At 42.0% G+C, this 24,324-nt stretch overlaps 1 protein-coding gene across 1 annotated transcript; it reads right to left on the reverse strand.

Annotated features, from left to right (window-relative positions):
- Positions 1-2,347: 2,347 nt before the first annotated feature.
- On the reverse strand, positions 2,348-22,647 carry cd82b (CD82 molecule b). The gene is made up of 9 exons (XM_084017230.1): positions 22,563-22,647; positions 17,099-17,171; positions 15,683-15,755; positions 10,067-10,191; positions 8,871-8,945; positions 8,070-8,168; positions 6,859-7,032; positions 5,181-5,264; positions 2,348-4,367 (listed from the first exon to the last, which is right to left on the reverse strand). Exons 2-9 carry the CDS (start codon positions 17,159-17,161, stop codon positions 4,290-4,292), a joined length of 771 nt encoding a protein of 256 aa, XP_083873356.1. The 5' UTR covers positions 17,162-17,171; positions 22,563-22,647; the 3' UTR covers positions 2,348-4,289.
- Between the last annotated feature and the right edge of the window lie 1,677 nt (positions 22,648-24,324).

Below are 24,324 nucleotides of genomic sequence, written 5' to 3' on the forward strand. Positions count from 1 at the left end.
GAGTAAATATACTTCTGCCCCTGGAAACAGGCTCTCTTTGCAGGCTGCTGCATGTGGGTTTAATGGAATAAAGAAGAAACTGGTCTGGCACCCAGTCCATTTCTCTCTCCGTCAGCTCTTCGCGTCCATCTCTCTCTCTCCCCTCCATTCACTGGGCCGGGGTGGAAAAAGCATGTTTTCACATACTCATGTTGCCGATGCTCACTGGTGTTTGACAGGGCAGTGCAGCTGCAGCAGAGTGATTTCAGAGATCTTTACTCTCCGCGGGCCAAAGAGGCCACATGGAGAGGAGAGCTTGTGCTTATCACACTGGATTAGCCTGCAGGAGGAAAGAAAGAGAGAGAGAGAGAGGGGTATAAAGAGGAAGAGAGAGAAAGGGAGGTGGCTCGGAGTATGAGTCGAGGTATCATTCTTCTCTGGTGCTGGAGCCTACAAGCCGCTGGGCAGGAAATGAAGCAGAGGACACCCACTGACCTGCAGCATCTTGCCGCCTCTCAGCCTGTCACAGAAACAATTTAAACAGCTAATGGAACTCGGCTGATCGCCTTTCCATCTCGTACGGGGGGGCACTGTGACTCATACTGCTCAATTCTGATTAGAGCTCCTCGGGCTTAAAAGTAATCTGCACCAGACCCTGCCCGGTTACATTACTATACCTATCTATCAGGCAGATATGTGTGAGTGAGTGCACAGTTTGTTTATGTATGATCCCCGAGAGAGATTAAAAAACAGGAAACTCAGTGAGGGTCTGTGCAGGAGGAAGGGACCAGGCAGACGGGTCAGTCTACAGGTGGAGGTGGGGTCCATTGTGGGGTGACTGAGGGGCATGTGGGGGGGGCGAGGGGCTGCCTGAACATGGTGATAACACAATGTGAACAGGATGCGGAGAGGAAGAGCACAGTGGGCGGTGGGGCAGCCGCAGAGAGACCCCCACCATCATCTGTGCTGGATGGGCACCGATGGAGCAGACAGAACTAAAAACACACACTGACAGGGAGACAAAGAGTCGGAGAGACCATCCTGGTAAACAGCTCATCTGTATTCACGAGCTCAGTAAGGACAGACAGTCTTACATAAGTTTGACCTCCCTATCATGACATGCGTTTCAAATCAGCATATTCTTTTCACTTTTACTGAACAGGTGGACCAGTCGTCCTCATTGTTCATCCTTTTATTACATCTGGTCTCAGAGGGATCACCACCCGGCCCACTTCCTCTGCCCTGGACTCACTGACTGACCTCTATGTGGAAAAACAAAAAACAGAGGAAGCTCTCCTCCCTGTAGACCAAATGTTTACTTAAAAATGACTCAAACCATTCATTTGATGATCAATAATAGGTGTATTTTCAGTTAATGGACTAAACGATTACCGGATGTTTTTTTGCAGCTCTAATCAACACAAAATGTTTTAAAAAAGGAAAGTACGCATCACAATTCAAGGTGACGTCTTCAGATTGCTTGTTTTGTGTTTCTGGAGCCGCTAACAGGGAATGATTGACATTTTCTTGGTAAACGATCAATTGAATATTGTGTAACTCAGAGATGACTCATCCAGAAAACGAAAACAGTAAGCTATATTGAATATTATATTTAAAGTATGAAGTTGATATTTGGGAGTATATGATTTGTAACGTCTCCAGAGAGACGGTAAGCTGTACTCATTATACTGAGGTTAAGTGTCTTAGACAATAGTGGATTAGAGCAGCGAGGTGGGCGCAACGGTTATTCGTCTTAAAAGCAGCGCTGATGGATTAGTGGTGAGGTAAAGCTTCTGGCACGACATGACATCATGAGGCTCCCTTTCCTTGATAAGAGTCATTGCACTTAAATCTTACGGGAGGTGCTCTTGTGTAAAAATCCTGTTTAGTGAAAAAAAAAGGACGCAGGACTCTTTGTTCTGTCCAGCCACAGGGTAGTCACACTAAATGAACAAAAATATACAACCAAGACAAGACCACATTAGGAAATAATCCACAAATAAATAAATAAATTAAAATTAGCTGAGAGTTTTAGAACAGGGAAGGTTGTGAAATAAGGCATTTCTTTCGGATGAAGCTCATAATTAAACCTGCAGCTTCTACAAATCTTCTACAAGCTTTTTACAACATAATACATTCACTGATGAATACTCTTTCCTTTTACACTTAAACACCACAACATACCTACTTTGCTCATCTAGTCCAAATGTATTTCTGTCTGAGCCTGTGGTAATGTTAAATACATACTGCCATCTTCTGGTTGCTTCAGGTACCACACCTGAGTGAGGACGAGGGCTCAAACAGGAACCTGTTCTGTTAGTAATGTTTAACTAGGTTCTTAAAACACAGAATGAAACGAAATGTTCAATAGATTCTAGTGGGTCCAGGTTTATTTATAATCTGTCATATTAAAAAGACATTTTTTTTAAACATGGCTTGCTATATTTATTCTACCAAACAAAATTATTCTTTTTTTTTTTTTTTTTGTAAAAGTGTAAAAACATCAAACACAACAAAAAGACTTCATTTCTCATTCAGATAAATTAATGTTTCAATTTGGCAGGACATAAAATAGAGGCTGCTGTTTTTTTCTTTTTAAATGGACACTTTCTGCCCTCGTGTCGCTGCAGCGTGATGATTTGAAATGACTCGTGTCAGATATAAAACCACATAAAAGTGCAATCTAGCCATCAAAGTAACTATAAATTCAGCAATAATAGTGTGTTTGCAATGAAATGGAAGAACTGAGATGACAAGAATTGGAATGAGGAAACTCAAAGCAACAATTTTGTAAAAATGTCTTTAGCAATATCCAGCATGAGTCGATGAACATTCTGTGGTCAGCGCTGCCTCTGAAATACGCAACCACTGTGAGAATTTCCAGATGCAATCACTTCCAGCGTTTTTCTCTGCTATTGTTTCCTGATATTATAAAAAAAAAACAGGCAACATGACTTGTGGGAAAACAAACAATGCAGAGAAGGGAAACACGCTGTGGTTGCAAGGCTGACGTTTTCATATTTTGCTGCTATGATGATAAAAAACAAGATTTTTCAAAATGAAGGCAGGTTTGGAGCTTAAATGAAGATGGAAGGGCAGACGCTGTGACGTTCACCAACTCATGCTGTGCTAAAGACATGAAAATATAGCGTCAAGAGCAAGGACAGAACACTCCAAGGATTTCAGTATCTCTGTATCAGACCAAAATAGTGCTGACGAGCTGCTGCTGCAGCCACATTCTGTACATCATAAACAATAGAGAGGAAACGCAGAACAATAGGACTCTTAAAACAAGAGCATGTGGGTGACAGCTTTCCCATATAAATGCTGATCAAGCACTGCAGTGCCATAATCCCTAACCAGTCGTATATATATATATATATATATATATATACAGTTGTAAAAAAACAGATGACATGAGAATATAAAATAAGAAATAAAATATCAACTCATCACATCATACCCACCATTACTTCATGCAAAACTTGGAAAGCTACTGGTTACCAGTCAGACACACCGGAGAGGAGGGTGGAGACTTGATTTTGAGACGCTATGAGATGATGGCTAGCGGAAGGGAGGAGGAGGGAGCGGCGGTGGGCGTAAACGGAGGTTAATATCAGGGCTACTGGGTACAAGGAGCTGATGACAGAAGCCAAAACCTCCACCACAGCAGCCCTGCCTCAGCCCTGGGCCTCTCCTACACCCTCTGCACCACAAATACCAGCTGCAGGATCACAAAGTGGCATTAATCCTGGAGAGCATCGGCCATGCACCCATCCACACCCAAGCCCACCCACACCCACCCTCCCCCTGTCCCAGGTCCATGCCTCGGAGTCAGGAGATGCTCCGGCTCTCAGCTCACCAAACGTCACTAAAGTGCTCTCTCTACTCACTATGTTAAGCGCTTCATTGAGGTCAGCCAAGGAAAAACAAAACAACTCAGAAATGAACATTTGCATAGTATCAAACCGCAATATTCTCAGGCTTCCACCAAAACATAGAGTCAAAACATCACAAATGTCTCCTTAAAAAAAAAATACAAAATAAGACAAGAATGGTAACACACTTGTGGGACACATGTCCAACAAGTGTGTCAAAGCAAAGAGAGGTGTGTGTGTGTGAGTGTGTCGGGGACATATGGGGCGTGACACATTTGCACAGCTGTCAAGGCAGGAGACGCTCAGATGATGAAGACAGCTGTCTTAATTTGTGTGTGTGTGTGTGCGTGTGTGTTCGTGAGAATGTGAGAATAGAGGGGGAGAAGGAGGGGTCCGTCCATCTGTGTGTGTGAAGCTGGCTCTGTCTTCAGCTCAGTACTTTGGAACTTTGGTATAATCCTCCTGGACCACACTCTTGCACAGACACATGGAGAGGATCATTCCAAGGAGCTGCAGGGAAATGGAGTCAGCTTAGTTATCAGAGGTGAAACTGACCAGTGGAGCATTCACTCAATCATGCACACGCCACAGCCAAAGCATGTAAACACACAGCACTCAGGTTTTACTCCAAGAAAATCAGCAAAAGAAAATGTGACGTGGGTTCCTATCCACTACTGTTATACAAACATTTGGAGTCGGTTCTGCAAGATAAACAGCAGATGGAGCTAAATCTCCAGAGAGGTGCCGTTAAACCGCTGCAGACAGAGAGGGCCCAGCAAGATGGGAAACAATGTAGAAAACATAATACAATGCCACAAATATGGCACTGGTTTTATTGTGCATTGAATGTTACCGTCGCCTCATCGCTCCACACAGATCTGATGTTATGTCTGCCACAACATTTTGTCTCTTCAGTGGAGTGGAAGCTTGACGTTTAGGAAGCACGACAGCTATGAGAAACAAATCTCATGTTTCAACATTTAATATGAAGCTGGTGCCGGGCGACTAGTAGCTTAGGTTAGCAGATAGACTGGAGGACTGCAATCTGTCTACCAGCACCTCTATAGTTGACTAGTTAATATGCTATTATTTATTTTATTTAATCATAGGAGTGGGCAATATATCGGATAAACCTGATGTCTTGTGTATTCTGGGATGTAGTTAATGACTATATTGTGAACATTTGTGGGGGATCAAGGACAGGAAGAATGGTGACAATAACCAGACTCTTTTTACACAGATGTGATCATCATTAAAAAAAGAAAATACAGAACTCATTCTTAAACATTACCATCAACATTAGTTTGGGGGAGAAATAGATACCTCTATGACTGCCACACCAACACAGATTCCCAGAATAACTCCACAGTTGTCCAGGAGCCATTTCTCCACGCTGGTCATACAGCCCTTGAGGAGACAAAAAGAGAGAGAGAGGGAGAGAGAGAGGTTAAGACAGACATGGAAAGTGGGGGGTTGTGGGCCACTGCGTGGAGAACAGATGAATGACTACGTGATCCCAGCCGGACACGGACAGAGCCTTTTCAAAGAACAACTGTTGTCTTTGGACTGAGTCAGTGAGGGGAAGAATAACACGGCTTAGCTGAGCGGAGGAAAACGGTATAGAGCGAGAGAGACAGCGTAATGTTTCTGAAACACGCAGACCAAACAACAGAACAGTGCAGCTTTCCTGGTGTTTGAACTAATTCAACACGCCTCAGCTGTTGGTATTCACTGTGCTGGATAAGAACCACCACAGTGCCACACTGAGCCAGCAGCCGGAGTTACACAACAGCGGTCATGCCGACTTATGTAATGAGTAAAGGTGTAAGGTCTGTCAGAACAATGCAGGCCGGCGTGCTATAGCAAATATTCACCCAGCTGAAATAACACTGACCAGGGTTTATTCTTAGGTCTGTTTGCAGTCACACATTCAACCGTTTTCTGTAAACCTCAGTAGTGCTGGGTAGCAAACACAGGCTTCAAACCCTGTCATTAAGACTTAATCACGGATATAAAATACATTAAAATAAATGTGGATGGCACGGTTCTCCCTGTGTTAGAGAGGGTTCTCTCCGGGTTCTCCGGCTTCCCCCCACAGTCCAAACAGGATCGGTTCATTGCAGACTCTAAACTGCCCGTAGGTGTGAATGTGACTGTGGTTGTCAATAGTCGGTGTCTGCGTTAGATAGCAGCCGGTGTTGTGGTACGAGTGAGACGTCCCACAGCGCGGCCTCGTCTACGGACTCGTCGGTCGTCTGATGTATTCAATGAGCATCAGAAATCTGATTAGCTCGATGCATCAAAACAAACTACGAAAGGTGAACTTTAGCTCGTCTCACATATTTACATGACTCTTCAACCGCAAGCGAAGTTGCTGCATCATAAACATGTTGATGTGTATAACGGCAGCCTCGTACGAGCAACTATGGACGTTTTATCTTCTGCAGTTCTACACGTTGAGCTTGTTGAATCCGCCAGCGCCGTGTCGCCATGGTAACGTGTATACGTCACGTCTTTTCCACCTCGGGTGCTCGGTGCGTTTAGATAGAACACCGTCATCGCCTCGTCTCGCCTCTGATGAGTCTCTGTGATGTCCTCCGTTGCCGTCTCAGAGGCATCGGCCATAAAGGCAGAGTGGGTCATTTGGAAAAACCACAGGGACTTTGAACGCATCGCCAAACTGAACAAGTCCCGCCCCTTTCGTTCAGACCTCTATTCAAAGCAGCTCCCTCAGAACGCTCGAGATCAGCGGAGTGCAATCAGGACGTAAGCATTGACAGACAGGCAGGCTGCCTAATTATATTCCCCAGCCCGACTTTTTTGATGGACAGGGTTTTTACAGTCCAGCCACGGCCACAGATGACATTTCTATTTATGTCAGAGCATTGCATTTATTCATTGCTGTCGGGATGTTACAAGGAATTCACGTAATATAGCAGAAAGTGTTTCTGAATAGAAACACCTACCTTGAAGTGCAGAAACAGACTTTAGTGTTGCGTACCGTTTCATAGATGGGCGTTTCTGTGGACAGGTGCTCACACAGGCCCACGTCTTTGACGTCCGTGCCAGGGAGGGACGCATTGCGACAGGAACATGGGTAGAAGTTCTGGGAGCTGTTCTTGATCAAAATGTTCTCAGACCAGTTTCCTGGACCGGTCCATCCACAGCACTTCATCTGGGAACATTAAAGAGAGGAAGGATGTGACTGAAAAGATCAGAAGATACAGACATACAGTAAAGGAGAGGATAAATTGACAACATACGAAAAAAAATACACATGAAAGAGAGGAGATATGGGGATTAATGTTAAAATAAATAAGATGGAGACCAATCTGTTCATGGCTGCTGTTCTCACACAACGAAGGGGGAAAGAGGCTTGGCAGGAAAGAGAGAGAAAGGAGGAGGAAGGAGATTGTGAAGAAAACACATACACTTTATCAGAGAATGGAACAATCTGACTTCAGCTTTATTCAGACCTGTTTTTATTTGCAATGACCTGATTAGTTTAATGACGCATTTCATCCAAAGCACAAAAACACAAACAAAACATTTCTCACTTCCCCTTAAAGTGTCTGATTGTGGAAATGGCTTCAGTTTCATGTGCTGAGATTCTGAGATATCCTTCTGTGAAACTTCTGCTGCCGACCCAAAACAATGCAAGTGAAAGGAATGTGGTTTGTTCCCCTCAAAGCATTGAATCCTACAGATCAGAACGCAATAGAACATAGTTCTAATTAAAACTGTTCACTGTAAGGCCTGTAGGTTCCCCCCTTTTTGATATAAATGTAATTTTCTAATATTTGAGCTCCCCTTAACAACATTCCAAAAACCTATGATGTACATTTTGTTTGTGTTTGGTTTCATTTTTTAACAAACTCCAAATACGTCACAAAAGTAGCTAACTTAGCCTGTTTAAATGACGTGACTACAAGCCCAGCGGTGAGGTTAACCATGGGTGCATAGCTTTTCTGTTCTTCCCATTCTGCTGACAGTGTGTCGACGCAGCACTACAATGAAAAGTACATGAGACAAGCCCTGACTGGTTAAGAGTTCAATTCACACAGGAAACACCAATTCTATAAATATATGCACCTATGTTACTTTGAGAGCCATTAATATATATAATATAAGCATGGTGTGCAATTAGTTTATTCCCTTTACATGAGACTTTTGGGCGTGTCTTGTTCAAATGAGTTTCAAGAGTCTACTCACCGTCTTCTGAACGTAGTCCCAGGTCTGCTCCGTGGTCCTGTTCTGGCCAGTGTAGTTGACGATCATGCCCTTTATGATGCTGGACATCTCATATTTCAGCTGGAGTTGTATGAAAGGCATAAAAAAGACTCAACAGAGTGTCTGCATAGAAATCAATCTTTGGTGCAGGGTAGACAGATGATGTTGAAGAAAAGAAAACAAACATCATGTTTTCTAGGGCAACACCTGGTGTGGTATTGCTCTCTCATGTTGGGCTGAAAGTTCACACAAATGGTAGGAGCACAACTCGGTGTTTATGTGTGTAAGACCACAGAGCGGTGGCAGTGATGTATCTTCAGGGCGCTACAGGAGATGAGTGAGGGCCTCTCCCTATTCTGGGAAATGGCACCACCCTGCCCTGTGGTAAGCCTTAAACACAGGGAGTGCGTCTAAAGGCTGCAGACACATGCATGCTCTCAGAGATACACAAAACATGCATGCATACGTACACACACGTACATGCCGGAGGGCTAATAACTGAATGGGTGAGAACAGCCTCTGCCTATCCTACTGGTGTGAGGGTTATCAAAGGAAAGCCTAGCAAAGTAGCGGAAGAGGGAATGCCCAAGTTCAGAGTGCGAAACCGGTCCGAGAGGTTGGTGTGTGCAAATGCAACACTCCCTTCACACACAGTGCAAACACACTGGCAAACGAAAAAATTAAAATAATGATAAACACTGTAATGACAGGAGGAGAAATTATAAACAAGTGAAACTGAGAAGAAAGGTCTCGATAAAGTACACTAGAGAGTCCGTGTCTTACCCGATCTCTTTGGAAGTAGATGAGAACTCCAGCAGTGACCTGGCCGATGAGGATGAGCAGGAGGCAGGTGAAGTACTGTGTAGGATACAGTTAAATTCAGTATAACAACATTCATAATAAACACATTGACAAATATCCAGGAAATCAATCATTTTCTTTAACTCCGCTCTAAAAACTGGACATGCTCTGCAGCACCAATCAGCAGACAGACACAGACGTGACTAGCTGGTTAACACAGTTGAGCAATTAGCAGTTCATTTCTCCTGTAACTGGTAGAGATACAATAAAAAAATATAGAGCTAATATGAGAGAGAATATTTGTTCTACCATCATAAGGTTTGGGGCTAAATTTTTTTTATTTATCCCATATTGTATACCAAAAAAAGCACAAAAGAAAAACTCTTTTCACCTTTAATTTTAAAATGCTGTTAATCTGTAAATACAGTTAATCTTTAATGCCTTCTGCAATAATGTAATCCATTAAAGATCCTACAGCCTCATGTAAGAGGGTGTGTGTGTGTGTGTGTGTGTGTGTGAGGGTGAGGGGGGTCCTATGCCAGCTGGTCTGTGGGACAAGTAGGTCGCAGCAGTTCTTCAGTTAACCCCCTAGCAGGTTTAACCCTGTAGAGGTCACACACCCATCCCCACTCTTGTTGTAACCCCTACATATCACTGGCTTTACCCTGTCACCTCCCTCCCCTCTGTAAATCCACACATGCTGCACCACCCCGGTGCTCACAGAAGCACAAATGCGAAAGGGCTTTACTGTCAGCAGGAATCTGTCATGAATCTTTATCCAAAGTTGAGATCTCAAGCAGGTGCATAGTAACTTCGACACAATATATACAATAATATATAGCTGGTAGACTCTGTAGAGGGCTGAGCACCAGAGAGATTTTTATTTTATGCTGTTAGTTAGACACTCAACATTAGTGAGATGATGATGTATGTCACTCTTCTTAGAATTATTTTTCTAATGAGGATTCAAACGTACGTATTGCTTTCTGTCACACAGCAGAGCGTTTCGTTTCCTGTGTGATTATGACTGTGGTCAGATGTTAGATGTTACAGAAGTTTTCCATGCACATTTAGATTTGAACTGCCTTATCTGGCTGTGGTGACGATGTTAACCCTGCCTGCTCTTAGAGAGCTGTAGCACATTAGCGTTGGAGCTTAAAGTGAATGTCATTCCTCACCAGACCCAGCAGACAACGGATTTCGTAGATGGCTCCTATGCAACCGAAGAAGCCCATGGCCATTGACAAGGAACCCACTCCGATGAGTATGTAGGAAGCCACTTTCACCGTGTCTGATGATTCCTCTGGAGAAAACAGAAAGACACACACAGGAACATTTAAACTTACAAGGAACCACTGAAGCCTATATGGGTTTTATATATATAAAACTAAACACCTGCTAAAATTGTTTTATAGCACCAGTTTGACATTAAATTCAGTTTTATGTTAAACTCAGCAGTTCTTTTTAAACAAAAAACACACCCAGTAAGCCCACAAAATGCACTCGCGCAAGATTTTTCATGATAGAATAACAGCAGCAGAGCCCAGATCTCTGCTCTTTTTTCGACTTTAACCACAGTATGTGCGCCTGCAAACAACAGACCTCATTCACATGCAAAACCATTTTGATACAGATGGTTACAGCAAGCCAAAAAAGATTCACAATGCAGACCTTCTACTTTTCGCCCACAAAAGATTGTTTTAATAGGCCACCAGAGAGTTTGATCAATGTGTGGTGAGATTAATTGATTCCCCTCTTTGGTATGTAGAGCGGCGGAGCTCCAAGAGGAGGCGGCAGGGGCATGGACTGAAATGGAAGATTGGAAGGTTGGAAAGGAAGATAAACTGGAGCCATTATATGGCTGTGTGTTATCTGGAGCCGGAGCTCGGTCTGCAGATGGAGCCAGACTCGGATCTCTGTGAAACGACTCCAACTCCGATAGATTCCTGGGCCAAGCGAACCAGCCAGAGCTATCAGATAACTCACTCCCATCCATTTGGTGAAGACGCTAACAGAGACAGCAGCTCCTCTGCTGCTGCTCGATGAATATTATGTTCTGTTGCTTCTTGGCTTCCCTTATCACATTAGCCGCTGATGCTTCAGGCGGCAACCATCATATACAGAATACACTCAAGCACAATGAGTATTAATTATCCCACAGACTGTAAAACTATTTGTCTTTCCAAGTACAACCCTACTGTGTAAAACTGAATGGCCGTGCATACCGTGAGCCTGAACATTTGTCCACACAGACATCCAAGTCTGACTATAAGCTGCTTCATGATACCAGACCCACCTTACTTTGCAGGAATTCTCAGTCTTTATATCCCATAACATACACTCATTATCACAGGATGCAAGCCGTGTCATTCATACAACATAAATAAGCAATCTGTGGGGCGGCAGTGCATCCCTACCATGTCACAATTGTTTGGAATAAACCACAACATTCCACTACAGATGTAAACAAACTATCATGTATTTAGCAGGTTTTCCCATAAACCAACCAAACTGTAACTATTGGTTGCTTATAACAGCACATACCTGCTTAACAGTTTGATATATTTTATAAACTATTATATGCTATAATGATTTTCTAAATGATTATGTACTTTAATGGACAGTTGATATAGGAAGGCCTGGAACTGAACCAGGGACATTGCAGTTACCGTATATGCATCGTCTAACAATAGGAGAACCCATTCTGTATGTAATCAAGAGCCAAATCAATTTGTCTTTAATCAGTCAACAGAAAATGTATCAACAATGTCGTTGGTAATTGAGTAATAGTGTCGGTCATTTTTCAAGAAATGCTTTCAGCTTCTCCAATGAGAAGATTTGCTGTTTTTCTGTTTCATATCGACTGAAAACTGAATATATTGGGTTATTCTCTTATCTACTCTTTTTTGACAAATTTTAGAGCAAAATATTGATGAATTAATCAGGTAAATAATCTGCAGACTAATAAATAATGAAAACCAATTATCAGTTGCAGCCCTAATGGAAAAAAAATATTTTATGTAAATCCTATTTTGATGATGTAGTGTACTGAGACACTTAGTTATTTAGTTATTATTTTTACAATACAGACAGGTTGGCACAAAGATGTCCTTACATGCATGTACTGTACTGTACATCGCCGACTCTACATGGGCAACCAGAGCAACACATGTTGTGGTGGTTTGAGAATAATTGAAAGCTAAAAGTACATCAGTCGACGTATGCAGAGGGTTTATGTGGCTACGGGGTAGCATTTAAAGGGAGGCTGCACTATATATCCAGCACTGAAGCATGTTATTTCAATCTCTCTCTGTCTCTCTCTGACACACACACACACACACACACACACACACACACACACAAACACACACACACACACACACAAACACACACAGTGTCTGCAAAAGCAACAGATGTTCCTGAAAAACAGGAATTACCTGCAGAATTTGGAAAGATGCATGAAATTGATTGAGTGAGACCATCGAGATACACTGAACACCAAACCAAAGCATGCAAGAGACTTCTGAGGATCTAGTTAGTGCCATGACAGGTCGATAGCTAGAGCCGAGATACAATAGAGGAAGCAGTGACGCAAGTTTCAGTGCTGTGACTTTTTTCAGCCACACTGAAGATTTCCTTTACGATTAGTCTGAATTTGGGGCAAAACTATGTCACTTTGGCAGATAAAATCAACATAATACATTTTGTCAGTGGGCCTTCAAAAATAGTTTTCCATGCAGATCGTTAGCCAGATTTCTATGGTTATTAAAATTGGGAACTATAATTAAGAAAGATCTTTGTGTGTCGTTTCCCTGCGCCCCGTGATTAAACGAACACTTGTTCCAGTAAAAACATGCACCCTGGAGTTAGAGGAAACTTCATGCAAAACTAATGCAACCTCCAGGAAATGCTCCAATGTGACCACTTCTAAAGTTTCAATTGAAGCCCTTTTGTAATTTTCTTGGTGTGTGTTATGGTAATACATCAAATCATTCCATTGACTTCATCCTCCAACATCACGTAGAATTAGTAGCTAACAATGAAACATAATCAGGCAGGACATTATATTACAGCTGCTATTTTTAAGTCTCTTAGAACTCCAAGAAAAGGTCATTTTCTATCTAAACCCTCTGTCAGTGTATCAAAGTTTCAGAGCACCAGAGACTGTACTGATGATCCTTCTTGCTCTGTCTGTGTTCTGTTTCTTTTGCAGTCAGCATGTGTTCTCCTGGCTGTGCTGTCATGTACTGTGGAACCTTTCCATGTAGGTCGCTGCTTGATATTCTAAAACAGTTCCTTGGGTGGTTTCCTTTCATTTGAAGAGGCAATAATTATGATGCCCTTCAAGAGAGCTGCTGAGGGAGGATGGGGAACTGTTTGGGATGGCAGGTTCTTCTGTAAACACGAACAGATCCACACATTCAGCTTTTATAGAGAGGAGGATAACTAAAGTCATGGCTGACAATATGTACAGATTTAAAAAGTAGACATAATCAGCTTTGTGCTTAATTTCTAGAGTTTAAGCTCCCCAAAGAAAAAAATGCTTTCCAACCAAGTTCTCCTGTTCTCTGTTCATAACTTTGGAAAGTCTCTGAATTAATCTGCAGCATATTTCCAAACTATTTTGGCGCTCCCTCTGGCTCACAGACCTGCTTTCCAAGGCTGAAACTTTTTTTTAAACATAAGGGAAACTTTGTTTTGGAAAGTGCCAAGAAGATAAACTCAAGGCATCATGTCACGGAGGTAAACTACTAACAGCACTGTATTGATATGGAGGGGTGAATATGCCCTTTAAACAGAGGAGTAGGGGTCCTAAAACCAAAACATTCCCAAAGTTCCCCTCTCTGAAGTCATCGGTACAGCTGCAGAGGCCTCTATTAATATAACTCATAAAGAATGGAAACTGAAAACACAGAGATCCTGTTTATGGTCAGGCAACGGTACAACTTCTGAGGGGAACACACAGAGTCAATAAACAGAGTTGCCTGCAGCTTTGGGTTTTTTTTCCTATAGAGTGGTAAGAGATTTCCAGTGAGGCTGGAAATCCAGGGACACAGTAAGGAGTTGAAGTTGACCCCTCATGGGTACGCAGAACAAAAATACATGGAGGAGAGAAGGTCATCTAGACCCACATAGGAAGGCATATCCTCAGGGTATCAGTGAAGCAGGAGCACTGCTATCTCAGGAGGAACAGCTGGATTATCATAACAATAGGACTGGGGCGGGCATGGATGATGGATACTCGACTGCCTTTATATTCTGGATGCCTGTCTAGAGATAAGCAAGCTCAGCTCAATAATAACCTTGGTTATTCCTCCTTGAGTAGTGACCTCAAGAGCTGAAATATGAGCCAGAGGGAGACAAGACTAGTTCAGGACACAAGGTCAGTTCTGGCTGGTCTTCGTCATAACTTCAGCCTTTTCACAACTCATTAGTCAAAGCAGCGCAGACCTCCTGCCTAAATATAGAATCCCCTGGCTCTGCTCAGCCCTGGGAGATTTGCCTTTTCATCACATAGACTGCAAACAGAAGTTAAAAAAGTTAGGGCTGCAACTAACGATTATTTTCACCACTCATAAATCTGCTTTTTTCTTGTTTAATCAGAAATCGTTGTCTGTAAAATAACTGTCAACCACAATTTCCCAAATCTCAAGATGATGTCTTCAGATTGGTCCAAACAAAAGAAGAAAATAATTGGTTCACAATTATATAAAACAGCTCACATTAGGCATTTTTGCTTGAAGATATAACAATTGATCAATATCGGCTTAATGAAAATCGATGCTACTTCATTCAATCTAATCGACTAATGGTTTCAGCTCTTATTCAGATATAAGAGCAGTATATCTCATAGTTCTTTCAGATTGGCACAGTACACAGGCAGGGTTGATCTGAATGGGTTAACACTCATCATCAGATGTAGCTTTGCTAAGCTCTCCAATAGGAAAGGGGCATCAGTTTCATTGAAAGAAACCCAGTATTTGACTTCCAACACATTCGAAGTTGCCAGCTAATAAATAGGAAGAATTCTTCTTTACAGACTGATGTTGGGAGAAAACCTCAACGCTGCTCTGGGCAATGCTCCATCTGGGATGAACACACTGAAAGCATTTATAACAAGATTTATGACAACTAAGAGTTTCCATCCGTGGTTCCTTGTTCTTTTCAGCTGGAGCTGGCTTTCATTATGATGCTTTCTCTGGTGTCTTCGCAGTAGATAGATATATTGTTCTCTATGAAATAGCTGATAACTTTTAATCTCAAGAGAATGCCATTCGGAGGTTTGGTTTCATTTTCACTATGCAGTGTCTACAAATGCATCTGTGACGACATGTGGGAATGTGGGAGATCCTATCTGTCCCCTGCCTGGGGAGATGAGGGAACCGGTAAGTACAATGCTGTGGGGAAAATAAAGCTGCTATTTACTGACGTGATGAAACAACTTGAAACACCTTGGTAATTGTGAGCCTCCCCTGACTAACCTACACAGCTGGGTCTCCACAGATGTCAGTGTGAGTCTACAGGGAAGCTTTGCAGCCCGGAAGTCTGTGTCAGAGTTATATTTTTAGTGTTGTTGGGAATATCCCGTAGTTCCCCAGAGTAGGCCAGAGGTTATTCGGATTTGACAAGCACTTACTCTGATCTCTATTTCCAATGCATCTATTGTTCCAGCAGAACTGACATGGGTGTTGAATGTTTGCTGATATGAGTGTTATCACTCAACTTAAGGACATGGCAGCAGGATTGCGGGTGAGTGTGCGTGTGTGTGTGTGTGTGTGTGTTTCAACACTTACGTAGAACAGCAATGAAGCTTTGGTTATCCAATAGGACCCACAGACCAAAGCCCATGATCAATGCTCCAAAGATCTGTGGAGAGGAAATAGAAAAAAAAATCAGGCACAAAATCTCATGAGAGTAAAAACACAGAATATGTGCTGGTGTGGTTTAAGCTGTGGGCCTATTAATGTTTCCTCAGTCTGTCACATCTGGAATTAATCTGATCCTAACTCTTCAGCTTGTCTTGTCTTCAGCTATCTGCTCGTCTCTCACAGCAATGTGCAGAGAAAGAGCCGATCAAGTGAACCTCTTTGTCCCCCCACACAATTAAGAGCCAGCCAAGCAAAAAACAACCAGTCATACTCACCCATATCCTAATCAAAACAGCAGACTGAATAGTGTTGAGTAAAGCCAACGACAGGGGGTCAAGATCTTTCGAGTCTTGCTACAGTTCACACATAGCACGCGGATTTGTCTCTGATGTGGGGCTTTAGTCAGGGGAGCTCCAAAAACTGGTTGAGTGTAAAATCAGGGCTGAAGTCGTGTAGTGTGAACCAAGCATTGGGATAAAGGGATGAAGAAATGAGAAGAATTGTCACCTCTATACTGGAATATTTTGTCACTGGCGTCTGAAATGCTACAGAAAATGATCGGTTTCAGGCTATACACCCCTGTTATGAGGAAATGAAGTTCAGAACTTCTATGTAATTAACCGGGCCCTTGTTTAGAAGTTGTGGGGTACTGTAGTGGGGAATAAATCCATAGATGAGAGGCTCTGTTGATTCACCCCCTTCCCCCAACCACAGCAGTCATTAGAGCCCTGGTTAAGAGCTGTACATAGAGGTACTGTTGAGCTCCGGGCAGCCATCATTAGCCTACTACTTCCTGGCTTCCCCTAGCCTCTACTACTGTAATCTGTCCACATGGACAAACAGTGACACAAACACACATGCTTTCTATTAGACACCAGCTCACATCAAAAGGTCTGCATCAGGTTTACAGCCACAGTCACATTGGAAAAGTCTGGACATCCTCGCAGAGTCAGTTTTAAGAGTCTGGAGTTTTATCAACTCCTGGACTATATTGTGGCCAGAGGAGGAAACGCACAGAAACCATCTGCTGTTGTTTAGACGTGGCCGGTTAAGTTTCTCTGTCCAGGCAGGGTTGCAGCTACATTTTCCCTATGTGCCTCCACTAACGTCACGTCTATTTGAATGATGCTTATTCAAATAAAACTTCTGCTGAAAGGCATCAAACGGCTTCCAATGCGTCACAAGTTCCTGATTAAGCCGAAGGAGCATAGCACACCTATCTTTTAATCTTTAGGTAAATAAAGCGGTTGATAAAGTGGAAGTGGTGTGGTGTGCACGCTATGCATTTGCAGTCATTGCAGCACTGGCGTCAAGCAGTGATGAAGAAATGTGATCACTTACAAAGAAGAGGAGGTTGAAGAGGAAGAGAAAGTACTTGGTGACTGTGATGCATCCCTTCGCCATGGCTGCACTCCTAGAAGACAGAATTGAAAAGAAATTATTGGTTACATTAAACATCAGAGGGTAATCACAGTCTAGTGTGGGCGTGTGGGATACAAAGAGGAGAAAGACAAAAGACAATAACAAAACAAAGGAGCTAGCCTTGAGATAGCCTTGCATGCCACTATACAAGGACTCAGCAAAATCCGCACAGTTGGGTTCCTGATTAAACACAGTTTTAATCTTGCAACAACATTGAGCCTAATTCGTTTAACAGCTACATTTCTCTTAAACAGCCTTTGTCTTAAACAGCCCAGCTAGTTTTATAAGACAACAATTTGCCTGTTGTCTTAAAATATTGGGTTTTAAAACAGTGTATTATGCTTTTGAAAGTAAATTTGTTAAATAATACAAACAAATATAGTGTTGTCTTGAAAAAAAAGAGGAATCACCCTGCTGAGACAGATTGGAGGAAAGACCACCGCAAAGCGGCGAGCGGTGAAGTCATGATGACTGTGTAGAGATCATGGCAACATGTGGTTAGACTTGCTATTGTCATAAGCAAAAAGCAACCAGGCGGATCTATGGCCGTGTTTACTATGTTACAAGCTTGGTGACTTCCTTAATGTTTTTGAGCCAAATGTACAAGAGTAGCATGTTAACCCATATCTAGCCATTCAGTGACTTTTCAGTGAGCAACATTTTCCCTTGAGGTAACACCTGTAGGCCAGGCCAGCACCACACATACAGCACAGTAGAGACCGTTTATGAAACTCACTCTAGCAAAATGATTCAGCCTGAGCTCCATGAGTCGAAAAGAAAATATTTACCACAACCAGACCTTTTTTCTTCACTGGGAGCCCTGAAAATATAACCAGCCATTTTGGTTATTTGAGGAGTCTGAAAATATCCTATGGAGACAACTCCCCATGTATCATATGACAAGCTGTTCTCCTTGCCTGTCTCTTTTACATCAAACCTGTAGGTTGTTTCCAATGACCCTGCCAGTAATAGTGTGTATTTAGTTCTATTTTCAACAGTGTCCTACTTTTGGAAGCAAAACCCTTTGACCTGTTTTTTATTGTGTATTATGTCGGAATATAAAGGATACCATTACTTAAAATTCTTTAAAAGTTTCTATTTTGCACTGATTTCTTTTTGATTAACATATATTCTTTCGTAATGGTGGATTTCTTGTTCAGAGATTCGACAAAATACAAGTCTAGTCATTGAAAATGTGTTTATTATTTTTCTTCCCATGGTATCGAAAATGTTCCTGGGTATCGTCATCGACTTTCAAAGTCGAGTATAGTGACAACCCTAATAGATATAAATGTACTTTATTGTTATTTATCAAAATAATGGTATCTGATATTGGCATATTGTACCGATACCTGACCCAGCTATGCTAGCTTGAATCAGGATTGGATGATATCCATATTTAACTATTGAACATATAATATATTAGATATTTAACAACAACTATTTAATTACAATTTGGTTCCTACAAAATCTTTAGTCTATTCTAATTTTTGTCTTATTTAAGATTTTTTGATGGTTTTTGACAAAAAAAGATCTTCGTCATGTCGGTGACGCAATAGGTATATTTGTTCGTGATTCTAGTATTTTAAAGTGCCACTTAAAGAGTTTTACGAATATTTTGATGATTATCAGGATAATATCGGGAATGGCAATTATTTTGGCCAGGTTAATCTGATCTTCATGTCCTTTCGATGCCTCGTAATAATATTTTAAGTGCTGGGAACCATGACAACCACACTAGTTATTCAGCATAATCATACCCATGGGCAAATAAAAACTATATTTGCTCTCTGATTCAGCATGCTTGGCCTGAAGACAAGGCCTGTCAACGATGGCTAAGGTTAATATCACTATTACTAACCACTGATACAAACTATTAAATGTTCTTGATAACCTATACCAACACAATTCATGTTTACAAAATTGAACACAGTACTAAGGCCAAGACAGATACCCCTGAAAAGTAGATAATCCTTAAAGGAGATTGCTAGTCTTTATATGTATAGATGCATAGCAGATTAAAAAGGCTTAGTTATGATGACCATTATTTGTTGACTGAGCCCTGTCCATCTGAAAACAATTTAAAACGTTGCCTCAATGCTGCTTATTGTATTTTTCAAACAACAAATTAAATAGGATAATGGGACCAGCCTAATTCATTCTGAAGCAGCCAACTGAACATATTGAGGTTAGCCTTAATGCCAAATCAAACCATTAGACTCTTTCGTGCAAGCAGCAGATACGGTAAAATGCTGGGGCAATTTTATAGGTGTATTTGCTGAGCCTACCTAGACAAACCCAATCACACTGGACTCCCTGAACGTGTATGACAAATCTGTTCCAGGTTGAAAAAATAAGGACTGGAAAGTTGCATGGAAATTCAAAGCAGAGCCAAACAGCAGTTCCAAGAGACAGTAACCTATAACAGTTAGCATTCACAATGCTGCTGACATCAAAAGACAATGGAGTTTGTCTGGAATGGGAGTAGGCTCATGAGTGCATTCATAACTGCTGCATTTTAGTAATCAAATACTTCCAAAAAGGAAGACTAGTTACACAAGATTGTACATTGGATTTTTGTTACCCAATAACAACAATCAAGTCTCATCAAAAATGTCTTAAATACAACCAGTACAGCGTTGTCTGATGTAGAAGGGACCCACCCAGGGGGGAGGTGAAATAACAGAGTCCTTGATTGGCTCTGAGAGGCTGTTGACAAACAGAGTGGTGCAGGAATGACTCCCAAAACTCGACGCCTAAAATAAGGTCCGTGGTTAACACAGGCTTAAGAGATTTTAACATTTTTCATTCAACATTAAGGTTTCTACCATATAAAATATGTCAGTACATACCCCTCTAGTAAATTTTGAGGCTTTCCTGTCCCCTAAAAAAGGAGGTTTCTTACTAGGGGCTACTAGACGCAGACTAGTCGGTCTTTGTCTCGTGTACTCATGCAACTGTGGTGTAGGTCATTCACAGCCTAACATTAGCTTTTACTTCTGGTGATTCATGCTTGACTGCAGCAACAACACAACTGCTTTCTTGCAGGGATAGCGGGTATTTCCTTCTCTAAATACCTGAAATTATTTTAAAGGATTGTTCAAACTAAATAACCAAAGTCATGTCCACCTTTGGTCAGATCCAGTCGATCGTAGACGAGCATTGGGACGTCACTTTTCTTTCAACCTCTCGCTGTCATGTCACGCAATAGAACAACAACTATGCATGTTGTGAAAAACTATGTGCAGAAAAGAAATGACTCTCGAACAAGGCTGCTAATGAGTCAAGTGATCTTTTCAAAATCTGTGATCTCATACAGCCATTTATTTTCATTTCCTATTTCCCTCCATGTGGTTTGGCATTGTGATCACCATCAAACAATGTTTGGGGTGCAGTTCATTATACAAAAAGCTAGTACACAAGCACAGAAATGGGTACAGAGATGATTATGAAGGCAGTATTAGTGGCAGATGGCACTGTCCAAAATGGACCCAGCGTGGATCAACTGCATTTGTACACAAAAAGAAAGGCAACGTGCCATCCTCCACACCTCCTCCTATTATTTTATTTGTATATGACCCATTTACACATCTGTGAGGCCATCACGCCGGCACGAACGTGCCTGGTATTAAGCCCTTAATACCACACCAGAATCCTGATTTAACATCCGCAACAGTGTTGTTTGTCCCTCCATACAGACAGGATGCAGCTCATTATCTCACAAACAATTTGGTGACTGAACTAAAACATTAGCATTTTTCTTGAGCGAGAGGAAACAGCTGCTCACATACAAATGTCTAGAAGCAGTTTGTTCAGTTCTGTAATATAGCTTGCAGCAAGTTATGATTCTTTTCATTGTCAAAATATGATTTCTGTAAAGGTTTACATTAATCTGAGTCATGCAGAAACTTTAGTCTAGACTATGTTTCATCAGTTGAGTTGCTAATATCTCACTGTTCTGTGGAAATGATGAAGCATCTGTGGAAAACAAGATTACACAGAGCATCTACTACTACTTACTGATCACGACACCTACATATTTACTTTATGATATAAAACAGAAGAAGAACTTATGTGGTTTTGGTGATAGCATGAATACAACAAAAGCGTTCATATAAAAAAGTGTTTCCAAGCCAGCCTCAAAACTGATGCAAATACCACTTAACCTTTTAAAGCCCCAATCGCTGCAATGGAACCAGCAATATGAGATTTAATAGCAGTCCTACACAGTATCAAACACCTCACCTCTGCTCTGTTGTGGTTTTTCAGGGTGCATTATATGCATATACGAGCCATTAAAGACTTTGTAATATACAGCAGTCTGTAAACGCCACACACAGCCGCTTGCTCCACTAAAGCAGGTGTCAGATATGAATTTCTACTTGTAAACAACAAATTGTTTAGAAGAAAAAAAGAAAAAAGCTGTGCAAGAGACCTGCAATAGCACTGTTGCCTCACATGCCATGTTGCCTCACATGTGGTGGCTCAGCATCTTATCTCATTTTCAGTTTAACGAATGCCTCACAGGCTTCCTTACCTGTGGAGCCTTTTTATACACTCACACATCCTAACAGAACTAAGAATGTGTCCCTAAATCCGGACTGATGGCTTTGTTGAAAAATCCCTGCAGAGGTCTAACATGACACTATGTATTTGTGCATAATCAGGATATTTGTTTAGGACTGTAAACATGGAGCTTGGATGCTTATTGTCACGCTGTTTAGCTGATGGATCCATCACATGAGGAAGAAACTCTCAGGAGGCTGAAACGCACCTCGAAGTAGAAAAGCTTGACCCCGCGATGAGGACAGTTATTCTGACACACTGTACAGTCTCTATGTAGGCTCATAATGTAGAGGGAAATAGATTCAAGATAAAGATTCACTCTATTGTCACTATACGAATACAGCGAAACATTGACTGGTCACAACAAGTGAAAGTAAAAATCCACCTTTGGCGGTGACAACTCATCACATAGTTGAGATGAATTCACAGAGTGGAACCTGAACACGGCATGGCTTTCCCCACCGACACTAAAACGCACACATGTAACGCTTTTACAAGGTAGAATAAGCGGCATTTACATGTATTTTCCCACGTTATCGGAGGTTATTGAAACCAAATCAGTTCGGTTAAGGTGGACTTGAACGAACGTTAGCGTGACGCTAGCTTACCAGTTAAACCGAGGTGTCCCCACGGCTAACTAAGCTAACTAACACACGTTCATTTTCCGTTAGTTTAGTCATTTAGCCATTCGGTCCCGGACAAAAGTTTTCTAAAGTCGAATGATATGGAGGCAGACTGACAGCGACGCGTATATTAGTCTTTAAATCATTACTAGCTTCAACGTTAAATGTATCATACGATCCACGCTCAAACTTACTTTGGCTCCTTTTGCGAAGGTGGTTAACAGTTGGTCCGAGGGATCGACCGTCTCCTGTCTGGCTCGCTGGCTGACTAAACTGTCGGCTGAGAAACCAGACGAGTGTGTGTGTGTGTGTGTGTGTGTGTGTGTGTGTGTGTGTGTGTGTGTGTGTGTGTGTGTGAGAAAGCGTTCACACCCCTTACCGTACAGCAGACGTGGTTCCTTCATTAACCCTCTCCTGCCCTGCTAAACAAACAACAACACAGGCAGTATTGGAGGCCACACAGTCAACATTTCACACAATTGTTATTATATTAAATCATTCATTATCTGTGATGGAAAGTAAGTTAGTGAGGTAGCCTTTTTACTATAGTATAAATGTATTTTTACTATTGGTCAATCACAGTATCTGTATATGCTAATACTTTTGTGCTCATCTTTTAATTTGATGATAATATGGATGCAGATTTGTTGATGTCTGGATGATCTACTATAATTACTATTTACTACCACGTCTTAAGAAATACAGCAGGACTCAACATATTAAGTAGAAAAAGTATGGTTGCCTATAAACAACAACCCCCCCCCCCCCCCCCACACACACACACACACACTTCCTGTACCACACAAGCCCCCCTTTCACCCTTTTCCCCAATGCAGAAGAGTAATACGTGGAAGGCTACACCAGCTAGATTCATTTATATTTACTGAGCACAAATTAATGCCAACCTGAATATGATCACGTTGTGACATGTTTAAACGTCCAAACAGAAAAACACTAAACAAAAGGTGTGATTACATAACCGCTCTGTAGTTTTCTTTGTTGAGACATGTCAGAACAGTTGACTGTGTTTTGAGATTGTGTGTTTGGTTGAAATAAACAGGGCATTTTGCTGAACACTCTCCACCTTCATATTTACTGCAGGTAGTTGGGAAGAAACAAGCACATATAAGACACAGTGCTTAAGGACGTTGGGGTTATAAGAAACTTGAGATTTTTAATAATAAAATACTTTCACAACATAAACCTGCATTAAACCAAACTCCTCTTCATCCCGGGGAAAGACTGCCATCACATGGACCTGTCGGTCACTGTCGAGGACATCACAGTATTGCCGTCGTCAACTGCGAGGATGTAATCCTTGATGACCAGCTATCCTGCACCCCCAACATCACTGCTGTGGCCCGATCCTGCAGATTTGCCCTCTACAATATCTGCAGTATCCGGTCTTTCCTCACAAAGGATGCAACGCAACTCCTGGTCCAAGCACTGGTCATCTCCCGCCTTGACTACTGCAACTCTCTGCTGGCTGGCCTCCCGGCCTCGGCGACTAAACCATTGCAGCGTATCCAGAACGCTGCAGCAGGCCTCGTCTTCAATCTACCCAAATTCTCCCATGTGACCCCCCTCCTCCGTGACCTTCACTGACTCCCTTTTGCAGCAAATTATCAATGGAATGGCACCCATCTACCACGCCCGACATGAGCACTTCGCTCCTCTACTTCAGCTGGCCGGCTGGTACCACCATCGCTGAAATCAAACAAACGTCGCTCAGCAAAGTCCAGACTCTTCTCTGTTCTGGTCCTCAGTGGTGGAACGAACTCCCGACCAATGTCAGGACAGCAGAGTCACTTGCCATCTTCCGAAAAAGGCTCAACTCACATGTTCAGACTTCACCTCGACTCTGCATAGCATGACCCACTAACACCCCCCCACCACCAAAAAAAACCCACTTCTATGTTCTTACATTTCAATCAGAAAGGACAGCGAACAATGAGG

The sequence above is a fragment of the Eutrigla gurnardus genome, assembly GCF_963514095.1.
Source record: "Eutrigla gurnardus genome assembly, chromosome: 9".
NCBI classification, from domain to species: Eukaryota; Metazoa; Chordata; class Actinopteri; order Perciformes; family Triglidae; genus Eutrigla; species Eutrigla gurnardus.